This window comes from Silurus meridionalis, chromosome 8, assembly GCF_014805685.1.
Source record: "Silurus meridionalis isolate SWU-2019-XX chromosome 8, ASM1480568v1, whole genome shotgun sequence".
Lineage (NCBI taxonomy): Eukaryota > Metazoa > Chordata > Actinopteri > Siluriformes > Siluridae > Silurus > Silurus meridionalis.
In genome coordinates, this window is record NC_060891.1 from 8,475,950 (window position 1) to 8,490,968 (window position 15,019).

Genomic DNA, 15,019 nt, shown 5'->3' on the forward strand with positions numbered 1-15,019 from the left:
CAGTTGTGCTCCAGTTAATGTTTCCACGCATCACAATCCGTTAGTCTTCCTGCATCAAATGCGCAATACGAATTAGAGGTTGATGCGTTGGGTCCTGATTTTGCAAGGTTTTGATCTGGTCATCACTCATAAGAAAGGTGTGCTTAATATTCTTGCGGACGCTCTTTCACATAGCTGAAAAGGATTACTTTGGGTTTTTTTTGTTGTTTTGTTAAATTATGTGAACCAACGTGGTAGGTTTACACTTGAATGGGTTGGGGGGGGGTATTACAACCCGCAGTATTTGTATGCAGTGTGTAATTGTGTGCAGGTGCCATCCCGAGACTCCAGTCCAGGTCTTCACTGCATTCCTGTGAACTAAAGTCACACCCTCTTCCCTTCTGATGACATCACCAGGAGGCGGCCTATAAAGTCCAGGGGAAGCTGGGATTCGGCAGCTTGCTTGGCCAACACTCGCTTTGCTTGTTATTCTGTCTGTTTTTGTGATTTCTGTTACTGACCTACGCCTGTTCTGACTCTGAGTTTGCCTTGTCCTGTTTTTTTATTTATTATTTTTTTTTTATTATATAAATATATTGTTTTGTTCACCGGTAGTAGAGGTGTGGCTGCCATTTCTGTTGGGTGTGTTTGTTCCCTGTTTTTTGGTGAGGGAGTTAGAGAAGTGTTTTGTCTTTCTTTTGGGTTTTATTTGTAGGTAGTTAGTGTTTGTCCGAAGTGCTTTTTGTTATTATTTTGTCCTTGGTCCACCCTGAAGTCTGTCCCGGTGCTTCGTATTGTACATACTTCAATACACCTTCCATTTACGATACCCCAGTGTTTTTGTTTCCATTCCCTTATCACACTTTTACCAAATACCTTTGCATCCACCTAATAAATATATATATATATATATATATATATATATATATATATATATATATATATATATATATATATACACACACACACACACACAGGCGATCAAAATTAGAGAACAATTTATAAACAATTGAACAATTCTAAAATAATGTCATCTTCACTGCTCAACAGTTAAAGGAGTTTTTGTCCTGTCTATACCATGCTACCAGAACACCTTTTCCACAAAATAACTAAGGCATTTCCAAAAAAAACCCCATTATTTTCCAGAAAACACACTGATCAAAATTAGAGAACACACTTTCAGATACCTCCCAGTTACTGGTGTTAATTTGGTACCTGGTGCTAATTTCCTTGATTATCTGTCAACCCCTATTTAACTGGCAGCCTAACTTCCAGTTTCACTGACTCTGCAAGATGGTGAGCCGTTCTAAAGTGACTGAAAGCCTCCGGCAGCAGGTTGTCCAGATGACCCTATCAGCCATAGCAAGACAAGTTGGTCGTTCTAAATCTTTGATTTAAAAAATATTGAATCTTTACAATATCACAAACTCATTCAAGTCCACCAAGAAGGCTGGTCGTCTACGGAAGACAAATACAAGAGAGGACAGGATACTGCAGAGGATCTCAATGGGTAATCGTATCGGAATTGCTCACCAGTTCAGCGCTGAACAGGGTAAGGATCTGTCTCCTCATACAGTGTCTCAACGTTTAAGCGCATTTGGACTGAAAGCCCACTCTGCAGTGACCAAACCTCTCATTAGCAGAAAGAATCAAAAGGCTAGACTAAGCATGTTGTGTGGACAGAGGAGAACTGGTCCAAAGTTCACTTCAGTGATGAAAGCAATTTTAATTTATTTGGGTCCAATGGGAAACGTTATGTTCGGCGACAAACTGGAGAAAGACTGAACCCAAAGTGTGTAAAGAAGTCAGTAAAAAGTGGAGGAGGAAGTGTCATGGTTTGGGGCATGTTTTCTGCAGCAGGAGTTGGGCCTCTTATACAGCTACATGGCAGAGTGAATGCAAATGTTTATCAGAACCTTCTTTAACAACATATGGTTCCTTCCCTGCATTCATCACCCAATTAGCCTGCAGTGTTCATGCAGGACAACGCTCCATGTCACACAGCAAAACGGGTAAACAGTTCCTTGAAACTGAAAACATTGAAATAATGACATGGCCTGCCCAGAGTCCTGATCTTAACCCAATAGAGAACCTCTGGAAAATCCTTGGTGACAAAGTTATGGCCAAGAAACCCACTACAGTCACCAAACTGTGGAGGAGACTGAAAGAAGAGTGGACCAAAATCACACCAGAGCAGTGTGGGAGACTAGTGCTGTCCTGTGGCCGCAGATGTGCTGAAGTCATTCAGAGCAGAGGCCTGTACACTTCCTACTAATTGCTGACTGTTGTAACCTTTAGAAAATTTTGTTGTCATCTTTTTCCATGCTACAGTCATTGTTGTTCTCTAATTTTGATCAGTGTGTTTTCTGCAAAATAATGTTTTTTTTTGGAAATGCCTTAGTTATTTTGTGGAAAAGGTGTTCTGGTAGCATGGTATAGACAGGAAAAAAACTCCTTCAACTGAAGATGACATTATTTCAGAATTGTTCAATTGTTTATAAATTGTTCTCTAATTTTGATCGCCAGTCTATATATATATATATATATATATATATATATATATATATATATATATATATATAGTCAAACCCACTTATCTCGACCTCGGTTAACTCGCCAACCCTATTAAGTCAACGTTTTTTAAGTGGAACCGGCAAATTCTCGCTTTGTCTTAGCATTTTTTAATCGGTTATGTCCTCCACACACACGGGGTCCGTTATTGTTTGTGCATGATCGTATGTGTTGGTTCATGGCAGTCTGTGTAATCGCATATACGTGTTAAGCTACGTACCCTTCTTCTCGGACTCCGCATTATCTCAACGGCACGCCGGATTATCACCGACCCTGCTGTTTTCCATGTTCACGCTGTCTGCACCACGTTTATCCGTTGCTGCCCAGCACTGCGCTTTCCATAGCGCAGATCAGTGGATTCTCTACACGAATTGTCTCTGTTATCACAGAACTTCGTGGACCACGCTCCCGGAGCGCACGACTGGATATTACTGCTTTGCTACAAGTCTTGGTGGATTATCTCCTGAGTATTCTCAATAAACTTTGTTTGCGTTTACTTCGGCTTTCACCTCCTTATCCGCATTAGTTATCTCGTCCTGCATGATCAATCAAACAAATCGCGGCAACGCTGTTGTGTAAAAAACCTCCAAAAACACGTGCATGCACATTCTCATTTAATAACGCACACCATGTACATAAAGACATTTCAAGCACATTAATATATTGCCGCCATATTGGTTTACTTTTATCTCGATCATCGGTTATCTTGATGCTTTTTGGCGTCCCCTAGGCCGGCGACATACCCGGGTTCCACTGTATATACAGGGAGTGCAGAATTATTAGGCAAGTTGTATTTTTGAGGATTAATTTTATTTGAGGATTTAATTTGAACAACAACCATGTTCTCAATGAACACAAAAAACTCATTAATATCAAAGCTGAACATTTTTGGAAGTAGTTTTTAGTTTTAGCTATTTTAGGGGGATATCTGTGTGTGCAGGTGACTATTACTGTGCATAATTATTAGGCAACTTAACAAAAAACAAATTCATACCCATTTCAATTATTTATTTTACCAGTGAAACCAATATAACATCTCAACATTCACAAATATACATGTCTGACATTCAAAACCAAACAAAAACAAATCAGTGACCAATATAGCCACCTTTCTTTGCAAGGACACTCAAAAGCCTGCCATCCATGGATTCTGTCAGTGTTTTGATCTGTTCACCATCAACATTGCGTGCAGCAGCAACCACAGCCTCCCAGACACTGTTCAGAGAGGTGTACTGTTTTCCTCCTTGTAAATCGCACATTTGATGATGGACCACAGGTTCTCAATGGGGTTCAGATCAGGTGAACAAGGAGGCCATATCATTAGATTTTCTTCTTTTATACCCTTTCTTGCCAGCCACGCTGTGGAGTACTTGGACGTGTGTGATGGAGCATTGTCCTGCATGAAAATCATGTTTTTCTTGAAGGATGCAGACTTCTTCCTGTACCACTGCTTGAAGAAGGTGTCTTCCAGAAACTGGCAGTAGGACTGGGAGTTCAGCTTGACTCCATCCTCAACCCGAAAAGGCCCCACAAGCTCATCTTTGATGATACCAGCCCAAACCAGTACTCCACCTCCACCTTGCTGGCGCCTGAGTCGGACTGGAGCTCTCTGCCCTTTACCAATCCAGCCACGGGCCCATCCATCTGGCCCATCAAGACTCACTCTCATTTCATCAGTCCATAAAACCTTAGAAAAATCAGTCTTGAGATATTTCTTGGCCCAGTCTTGACGTTTCAGCTTGTGTGTCTTGTTCAGTGGTGGTCGACTTTCTGCCTTTCTTACCTTGGCCATGTCTCTGAGTATTGCACACCTTGTGCTTTTGGGCACCCAGTGATGTTGCAGCTCTGAAATATGGCCAAACTGGTGGCAAGTGGCATCTTGGCAGCTGCACGCTTGACTTTTCTCAGTTCACGGGCAGTTATTTTGCGCCTTGGTTTTTCCACACGCTTCTTGCGACCCTGTCGACTATTTTGAATGAAACGCTTGATTGTTCGATGATCACGCTTCAGAAGCTTGGCTATTTTAAGACTGCTGCATCCTCTGCAATATATCTCACTATTTTTGACTTTTCTGAGCCTGTCAAGTCCTTCTTTTGACCCATTTTGCCAAAGGAAAGGAAGTTGCCTAATAATTATGCACACCTGATATAGGGTGATGATGTCATTAGACCACACCCCTTCTCATTACAGAGATGCACATCACCTAATATGCTTAATTGGTAGTAGGCTTTCCAGCCTATACAGCTTGGAGTAAGACAACATGCATAACGAGGATGATGTGGTCAAAATACTCATTTGCCTAATAATTCTGCACTCCCTGTATATATATTTATTTGTATGATACAGCTGCAAATAAGTATTTGAACACCTGTCTATCAGCTAGAATTCTGACCCTCAAAGACCTGTTAGTCTGCCTTTAAAATGTCCACCTCCACTACATTTATTATCCTAAATTAGAAGTTTGAGGTCGTTAGCTGCATAAAAACACCTGTCCACCCCATACAATCAGTAAGAATCCAACTACTAACATGGTCAAGACCAAAGAGCTGTCCAAAGACACTAGAGACAAATCGTACACCTTCACAAGGCTGGAAAGGGCTACGGGGAAATTGCCAAGCAGCTTGGTGAAAAAATGTCCACTGTTGGAGCAATCATTAGAAAATGGAAGAAGCTAAACATGACTGTCAATCTCCCTCGGACTGGGGCTCCATGCAAGATCTCACCTCGTGGGGTCTCGTGATCCTGAGGAAGGTGAGAAATCAGCCCAGAACTACACGGGAGGAGCTGGTCAATGACCTGAAAAGAGCTGGGACCAACGTTTCCATGGTTTGAAATCATGCATGGCACGGAAGGTTCCCCTGCTTAAACCAGCACATGTCCAGGCATGTCTTAAGATTGCCAATGACCATTTGGATGATCCAGAGGAGTCATGGGAGAAAGTCATGTGGTCAGATGAAACCAAAATAGAACTTTTGGGTCATAATTCCACTAAACGTGTTTGGAGGAAGAAGAATGATGAGTACCATCCCAAGAACACCATCCCTACTGTGAAGCATGGGGGTGGTAGCATCATGCTTTGGGGGTGTTTTTCTGCACATGGGACAGGGCGACTGCACTGTATTAAGGAGAGGATGACCGGGGCCATGTATTGCGAGATTTTGGGGAACAACCTCCTTCCCTCAGTTAGAGCATTGAAGATGGGTCGAAGCTGGGTCTTCCAACATGACAATGGCCCGAAGCACACAGCCAGGATAACCAAGGAGGGGCTCTGTAAGAAGCATATCAAGGTTCTGGCGTGGCCTAGCCAGTCTCCAGACCTAAACCCAATAGAGAATCTTTGGAGGGAGCTCAAACTCCGTGTTTCTCAGCAACAGGCCAGAAACCTGATTGATCTAGAGAAGATCTGTGTGGAGGAGTGGGCCAAAATCCCTCCTGCAGTGTGTGCATATATATATACACACTATTATTGTGTATGTGTGTGCATTATTTTAATGCATCCCATATTGTGGTGTGATTTATGACTTTGTGTATGAGGAATCTATACTACTAATAATAAAAACCTAGCATATTTCACATTTTATACAGTTTATATAGAGTTAGTGCACTCCAATGCAATCCAAATAAAGATGAAATTGCCAAAAAGAAGCAGTGTCAGTGAAATAATTATGAAAAGATGAAAGACAGACATAAGGGGGCTAAACTCTATCATTCCTCATTACTTTGATGGTACATTCAACACATTTTATTTTTAGTATTTACAATGTAATTTAAATGCAGAGCAACCTTAACATAGCTTTTGATATACAACTGGACAGAAAGTAGAGATTAGAGTAATACTTTACCACTACACTACATGCACCATTTCAGGTAAAATATTAGGGTAATCTTTTTCAAAAAGATGCACTAGTTGTCGCTCTGGACAAGGGCTTCTTTTAAATGCCACGAATGTAAATTTAAATGTAATCAAGCAAATGAAAAATACAGTTCAGCAGTTCAGTTCCTTGAATAGACAGATGGTTATGTGGCTCTGCAGGTGTTTAGTTAAAATATAATTTATATAGTATAGACAAAAATGTCAATTAGTAATCACTTAATTAAATGAAGTATTACACTGTTTATATGCTTTAAAAATTTTTTTTCTTTTTAGGAATGTCAAGATATGATTTTAATCATTGTATAACTAAGCATTATTTTTTTTCATAAAGTTGTATTATTATTTAAAGTCATGAGACTAATGTTGTTATTGATATCAGCATGAATATTCTAGTGTGATGAAAACCATACACACAAAGTCAGTGGCACTGGAAATGGCATGCTGGAAAACCTCAGCACTACACACACATGCACAGCAACTCACACTGCAGAGAACTCCACCAGCCAAGAAGCATAAAGAGATCCAGCACCACCAACTATACTAAGGTTTCTGTACTAAGGTTAATAGCAATTTCTATGCATATTTGTGTGTGTGTGTGTGTGTGTGTGTGTGTGTGTGTGTGTGTGTATGTGTTTTACGTACCGCTGGCTCATGTTTTGAATAGCACAGTGTTTCTCCAATTATATCATCCTCTGGTGGTGTGATCCTCAAAAATTCAAGATGATCAGGTCTAGTGGCTCGACACAGGGGCTTATTAGAAATAGAGTCATCACCATCACCATCCATCAACCACATGTCATCTTGTCTCAGAGAATCTTCTGTAAAATAATAAAGAACCATTTCACCAAATGTTGCTCCATAACTTTAAAACTACTGAGAGGAGAGGTGAACGACATTAATCGCCTGATTATAAATACACCTTTCATGGGTTGGATATATCAGGCTGCATTAGAACAGCCCATTCTCAAAGTTGATCATTTGGAGGCAGGAAAAATGAGCAATCGTAAGAATCTGAGCACCCGACTGTGTTTAATAGACAGCTGGGTCAGACCATCTCTAAAAGAGCAGGGTTTTGGGGTGTCCTTGTTATGCAGTAGTTAGTATCTGCAATAAGTGACCAAAGGCAGGACAACTGGTAAATCAACAACAGGGGTATATGGGTGCCCTATAAGCACCATCAAAAGACAACAGAGAACACAGTGCATCACAGCTTGATGTGTACGGGGCTATGTAGCTACAGACAAGTCAGACTGCTGATGCAGACCCCTGTCAAGTCAAGTCAAGTTTATTTCTATAGCGCTTTTCACAACAGATATTGTCTCAAAGCAGCTGTACAGAATAGCTGAACAGTTAAGGTGAATAGTGTGCCTTTATCCCAGATGAGCAAGCCATGGCGACTGTGGCAAGGAAAAACTCCCTCAGAGTTTTAGAAACCTTGATAGGAACCAGACTCAAAAGGTGAACCCATCCTTTAAACACTCAAGGAGGTCCAATGTCAAAATTCCACATGAAGTGGGATCCAATTGGCACTGGTACGTCTCTAGATGGTTCGGGATGTTTGTGGGGTCAGTATCTACTTCTTTAAAGGTCCACAATCTTCATAAGGTTGGACGTGACTGGAGCTGGCGAACCTCAGGATGCCTCGGGATGGGTAGAGAAAGAGAAGCAGTGGAGAGGAATTAGCGTAGCTGCATAAGTTGATAATGTGCATGTGAAAAGATGTTCTGGAGCAAGGATCAAGGATATGATGTGATGTTTGCTATGTGTAGGCTTTGCTAAAATGATACATTTTTAATCTGCACTTAACCTGGGAGAGTGTGTCTGAGCCCCGAACACTGTCAGAAAGACTATTTCAAAGTTTAGGAGCTAAATGTGAAAATGCTCTACCACCTTTAGTGGACTTTGCTATTCTAGGAACTAATAGAATTCTGAGTTTTGAGATCTCAGGGAGCGTGACGGATTGTAGCGTGTTAGAAGACTGGAAAGATAATTGGGAGCTAAACTTAGTGTTTTGTAAGTGAGAAGCAGTATTTTGTAGTTGATTCAAAACTTAACAGGTAGCCAGTATAGGGACGATAAGATTAGGGTTATGTGATCATATTTTCTCGACCTTGTGAGAACTCTGGCTGCTGCATTCTTGCACCCTGTCCACCATCTTACACGATATTAACCATGTGGTTATAATGTTATAGCTGAGAGTGTATGCATTATATATTGTATGCATTATTGTCTCAATAGCTGGCGTAAGTATACACTAAGTTATAACAGCTGCATGTCATGTAACCATGCAAAGCCACATGTCCTATTCATCATTTGTGTATTTTGTATTAGCTTTGAGTACAATTTTCTTATACGAACCACTGGATGTTCAACATGGCACCTCATGGCAAAGGATTTAAGAATTAAATTGTTGCTCTCCACAAAGACAGGCTAGGCTATAAGAAGAACAGTAACACCCTGAAATGAGTTACAGTACAGTGGGCAGAATCATTCGAAAGGTTTTCCAATATGGGTTCCATTCAGAATAGGCCTCGCAAGGTCGATTAAAAAGACCTCAAGCTGTGCGTCAGGTGCAGAAGCTGGCTTCAATAAACAGACACATGAGTGCTGCCAGCATGATTTTAGAAGTTGCAGAAGTGGATGGTCTGTGCTCACTCGGTTTGCATGGCCATCTCAGAAGGGAGCCTCTTTTAAAGCTGGCTCACAAGAAAGCCCTGCAAACAGTTTGCTGAAGACAATCTGTCAAAGAGCATGAATTAATGGAATCATGTCCTGAGGTCTGATGAAACAGAAGATCTGTTTGGCTTAGATAGTGTCCAGCATGTGTGGTGACACCCTCTGGAGAAGTACCAAGAAAATTATGTCTTGCCTACAAGCATGGTGGTGGTAGCATCATGGTCTGGGGCTGCATGAGTGCTGCTGGCACTGGGAAATATGGATTCAAACATGTAAATTTATATTTATGACATTTGGTAGGCATTATGGCCCCAATCTCTATATAAAAGTGCACCTATCAACATTTTTCCGGGGGGGGAACGAACTACCCACTATCACTAGCCTTTGCTCTGTGCTTTAATGTCTGATTAGGTTTGAAAGGTGAATTGAATTTTTGAATAACAAGAAATGTAGTGTGTGTGACCGAGTCACTGTGCAACTGCCACACAAAGGTCAAAGCCATGGCTAACTAGTTAATAAATAATAATAAGACTGATTGTATAGTAAAGACTTTTGTTTGACACTGTACCGCTCTTCTTATTATATATTTCCATTTTGAATAATCAGCTTTGCCCTAAAACCTGGGGAGGTTATTGTGAATTACTGTTCCCACTCTTTCTGCTTTCTTCTCTCGGTTTTTAAAATGCATAAGCAGTCATAAATTCGTAAAATCATGATTTTTTTTTTATAAGCAGGTCATGTGCTGTCTGTGTATTTCCAGAGTGCTAAAATTAGTTAAGTGGAAAAACGCGTGCTGCGCATGTCACACTCAAAAAACACAAAAGAACAAGATGAGAAAAAGCATAGCACATTGGTCATATCTCACTTTCTCAAATAAACTAGATATTCTTTAAATTTAAAGTAAATAAATAACTTTACATTTAGATTTTTTTATGAATTCAATTACATTTTATCTAAAAAATATTTTTATAAAGTAGCTTTACAAAATTTCTCTGGATTAAAATGTATAAGTCAGGGGTTAGAGATGACATAGGATATAATAATAGTAACCAATATCTATAGGGATATGTCTGTGCCAAAATTGTGTAAAACATCTTTTTTGCCCAAAAGCAAGTAGTGGAACCTGTATTCTTTTGTATCAGCAAGATAAAAATAGCAACATCCATAATTAGGAAGAAAAAACTAAAAACCTTAATTAAGTTTTCATTATGATAATGCTTCTCCAGCCTGATTCTGCCAGCCCTTGAAATGCTGACTGCAATCTTGGTTACATTCCAAATGCAAAGTCCTATCCCTGCAAACTGCTCTTTATTAATCTTACTCAAAAAATCTGCTTATGCAGCAAATTACTGTCCACTTCACTCATATATACAGCATTTTGTTTAAAATGTTTGTTATTAACATCTAGTTTAAAACCAACATTTTAATATATGCAATACAACCAAATAGGTAAATTAAATATAAAAAAAGCAATGACTAAGACATATAAACACACTATATTTAGACATAGTAACATCTAAATGTGACAGAGTAGAATAGCGACTCCCTGTGTGTTGGTGCTGTATTGCCTCACAGGTGGTTAATTGGATGTCTAGTTGTAGTACTTTTTTACTTGTATTTAAATGCCCAGAAACTAAGTGCAGGAAGATCAGTTGATACCCACCCTTTTTGGTTACCCAAGTTCATGTTGTCAAGCTAGAGTTCATAATAATAGGTGTGCTTAATCATTGTAGCATGGATCTAAGTTAAATTAGGTTTTTTTGTAATTAGTTTGTTTCCGATGCCATGGGCATCCATTCCCAGCTTAAGTTACAAAGGGTTCACAGGTAGGAAGCTGTTTGTCAGCCGACAGCGCGCGCACTTCCGGTAATTCTACTTCCGGTAGCCCAACTTCCGCTTCCGGTGCGGCACCGTGAACCTCACCTAATGCCACCGGCACGTTTCTCTGGGGAACCAGGACACTGCCGCTCCTTCCTCACTCAGTGCGGCATCATCTTTCAACTTCAACCCTCTTCTTTTCCCACCGAAGTAGCCAAGGTGGCCTATGTGATTTCTCTGCTATCAGGTCCCGCTCTCCAGTGGGCCACCGCTGAGTGGGAGAACCAGACCCCCCACTGCATGTCTTTCTCCGCCTTCTCTGGCGAACTCCGGAAAATTTTCGACTCCGCCTCTCCCTTCATGATGCGGCTCGCTTGCTGTTTTCTGCCACTCAAGGTAGGCGCTCGGTGGCTGAATTTGCCGCGGAGTTCCGCACCGCTGCCACAGATAGCGGATGGAACCCCACGGCCCTTTATGACGCCTTCTATCGTGGTTTGGCTACGGAAGTTAAAGATGAATTAGCCGCCAGGGAACTTCCATCGAGCTTAGATGGCCTCATTGCCCTCGCAACGCGAATTGACAGACGCCTGCAGGAGCGGCGTGTGGAGCACACCCTCGGCGCTCCGATCGTCACCGCTCTCCACCGCAATACCGACGTCGAACACTCCCTTGTGAGACTACGGTACCAGAACCCCACTCTCCACCCCGTCCTATGGAAATTGGCCGCCGACACCTATCCTTGGATGAAAAGGAGGCGTCGCTCAGAGGCTTGTGTCTCTACTGCGGGAAGCTGGACACATGGCGGTTTCCTGCCCAGTAAAAGACCGGGCTCGTCGCTGATGGGGAGGTCCTCGCCGAGCCAAATCCTTCCTGCCCTCTCCAAACCACTCCTAGACATCCGCATCCTCTCTGGCGGACAGGAGCACCAGCTTGCTGCTTCTGTGGATTCAGGGGCAGACTCGGAGTTCCTGGATCAGGATCTAGTGCAGCAGTTGATGATTGAGACTGAAACCTTGCCAGCCACCCTTCAAGTTTGAGCTCTCGATGGCCATCCCCTTTATCAGGCGACCTGTCGCACGAAGCCCCTCCGGGTCACCATTGCTGATCAACATCAGGAGTGGCTATCCTTTTGGTCATTTCCTCCTCTCACACCCCGGTAATGCTCGGTTTTCCCTGGTTGCAGAAACACAACCCCCGTCTGGATTGGTCCACGGGTAAAGTCTTAGAGTGGGGAACCTTCTGCCATTCCCACTGTTTAGTTCAGCCATCTGCCTCTGGTACTTTTGAGACCTTGAACCTTGATTCAATTCCCGCTGTGTATCATGACCTTGGTCAGGTATTTAGCAAGGCCCAAGCTTCCTCCTTGCCTGCTCATCGGCCATATGACTGTGCCATCGACCTCCTACCCGGGTCCTCGCCCCCCCGGGGACGTTTGTATCACCTGACGGGCCCCGAGCAAAAAGCCATGACGCAGTACATTCAGGACTCACTTGCTACTGGCCTTATTCGCCCTTCCTCCTCCCCTGCCAGTGCGGGGTTCTTTTTCGTTGAGAAGAAGGATGGGACTTTACGCCCCTGCATCGATTATCGTGGTCTCAATAGCATCACCATCAAGAACCGCTCCAAGGTGCTTCCGTTTTCACTAAACTGGACCTTAGGACCGCATACCATCTCGTTCGCATCCGTGAAGGGGATGAGTGGAAGACAGCTTTCAACACCCCGTCTGGTCACTATGAGTATTTGGTCATGCCGTTTGGCCTCACCAATGTGCCAGCGGTTTTCCAGGCTCTTATCAATGACGTGCTGCGTGATATGTTGAACCGCTATGTTTTTGTGTATCTGGATGACATCTTGGTGTTCTCCCGGTCTCTGGATGAGCATGTCGGCCACGTTCGTTTGGTACTCCAGCGCCTCCTCCAGAATGGCCTGTATGTCAAGGCGGAGAAATGTGAGTTCCATGTCTCTAGCACCTCGTTCCTGGGATTCACTCTTGCTGCGGGGAGCATAAGTATGGATCCTGCCAGGATCAGAGCTGTCAAGGAATGGCCCACACCCTCCTCTAGGAAGCAGCTGCAGAGGTTCCTGGGGTTCTCCAATTTTTTCCGGAGGTTTATTAGAGGCTACAGCTCGGTTGCCGCCCCTCTTCACCAACTGACCTCCTCCCGCCAGTCCTTTTCATGGTCTCCTGAAGCGGAGCGAGCGTTCATCAGACTCAAAGACCTCTTCACCTCTGCCCCAGTCCTGGTTTTTCCCGATCCCTCTCGCCAGTTCATCGTGGAAGTCGATGCCTCTGACCTAGGGGTAGGCGCTGTACTGTCTCAGAGGGGTGCTTCTGATAATAAGTTGCACCCTTGTGCCTTCTTCTCCCGCCGTCTTAACCAAGCTGAACGCAATTACCCCATTGGTGAGCGGGAGCTCCTGGCTGTCAAGCTTGCCCTGGAAGAATGGCGTCACTGGTTAGAGGGGGCCGAGACCCCTTTCTTGGTCTGGACTGATCACCGCAACCTGGAGTATCTACGCACCGCCAAGCGCCTCAATCCTCGCCAGGCTCGCTGGGGACTTTTTTTCGGCAGGTTCAATTTCTCTCTTTCCTACCGCCCAGGATCTAAGAATGGGAAGCCTGACGCTCTTTCCAGGTTACACTCCCCTGTGGAGGAAGAAGATCCCACCTTCACACCCATACTTCCTCCTTCAGTTACCGTACGTGCCCTGGACCTTGACCTCGAGGCTAGGGTTAAACTTGCCACTATAGACCAGCCAGCTCCCGAGGGTTGCCCTACTGACAGACTCTTTGTTCCCGAGCAGCTGCAGTCCCAAGTCCTCCATCCCGGGTTTCCTCGAACTCTGTCCGTCCTCCAACAGCGGTTCTGGTGGCCCACGGTCCGAAAAGATGTCCGTGAATTTGTTGCCACCTGTCCCACCTGCACGCAACACAAGAATCCGAAGGGCCGTTCGGTGGGATTGCTACGTCCACTTCCTGTGCCTAAACGCCCCTGGTCTCACATTGCGGATTTTGTTACCGGGCTCCCGCCGTCTGCCGGCAGCACTGTCATTCTTACCGTGGTGGACCGATTCTCGAAGATGGTTCATTTCATTCCCCTGGCCAAACTGCCTTCTGCTAAGGAGACGGCTGCGCTCCTTCTCCTGCACGTTTTCCGTCTGCACGGTCTTCCTCGCAACATCCTCTCTGACCGGGGTCCTCAATTCACTGCTGGGTTTTGGAAGGAATTTTTTCGCCTTCTATGGGTCTCGATCAGCCTCTCCTCTGGGTTCCACCCGCAAACCAATGGCCAGACTGAGAGGCTCAATCAAGAGCTAGAGACCGGACTCCGTGTCCTCTGCGCCCAAGATGCCTCCTCATGGTCCTCCAAGCTGTTGTGGGTTGAGTATGCCCATAATTCTTTGCCTACTGCTGCCACTGGATTGTCTCCCTTTCAGACGGTTTATGGTTATCAACCCCCTCTATTCTCTACCCAGGAGGCTGAGGCTTCTGTCCCATCCGCATTGGCTCAGTTTCGGCGCTGTCGACTCAGTTGGAGGAGGGCCCGCACGGCACTTCTTAGAGCTTCCCAAAGCTATGCTCGTTGGGCCAACCGGAGACGCCGTCCTGCAAACCCTTACCAGGTTGGTCAGAAGGCGTGGCTTTCCACTCGGGACCTTCCTCTCAAGGCCGTGTGTCGTAAGCTCGCCCCACGGTTTCTGGGACCGTTCCCCATCTCCAAGGTCATTAACCCGGTTGCTGTGCGCCTCAGACTGCCCAGGGCCCTTCGGATCCATCCTACGTTCCACGTTTCTCGACTCCGACCTGTCCGGGCCTGTTCCTTGGTGCCCTCCGCCGGGCCCCCACCACCCGCCCGGGTCATCGACGGGGGTCCCGCTTATACGGTGCGTCGTTTGCTCCGCTCACGCCGTCGGGGTAGGGGCTTCCAATATCTGGTGGACTGGGAGGGCTATGGCCTGGAGGAGCGCTCCTGGGTTCCTGCGCGGCATGTTCTGGACCGTGACCTCATTTCTCAGTTTCACCGGGACCATCCTGAGCAGCCTGGAGGGTCGTCTGGAGCCGCCTTGGGGAGGGGGGTACTGTCAGCCGACGACGCGCGC

At 44.5% G+C, this 15,019-nt stretch overlaps 1 protein-coding gene across 1 annotated transcript in view; it reads right to left on the reverse strand.

Moving 5' to 3' along the window:
* Positions 1-15,019, reverse strand: part of LOC124390391 (formin-like) — an 87,942-nt gene that overhangs the window by 60,106 nt on the left and 12,817 nt on the right. Inside the window, exon 3 of the mRNA XM_046856296.1 lies at positions 7,067-7,242. Coding sequence (XP_046712252.1) covers positions 7,067-7,242 — 176 coding nt within the window. The remainder of the gene's footprint in view (positions 1-7,066; positions 7,243-15,019) is intronic.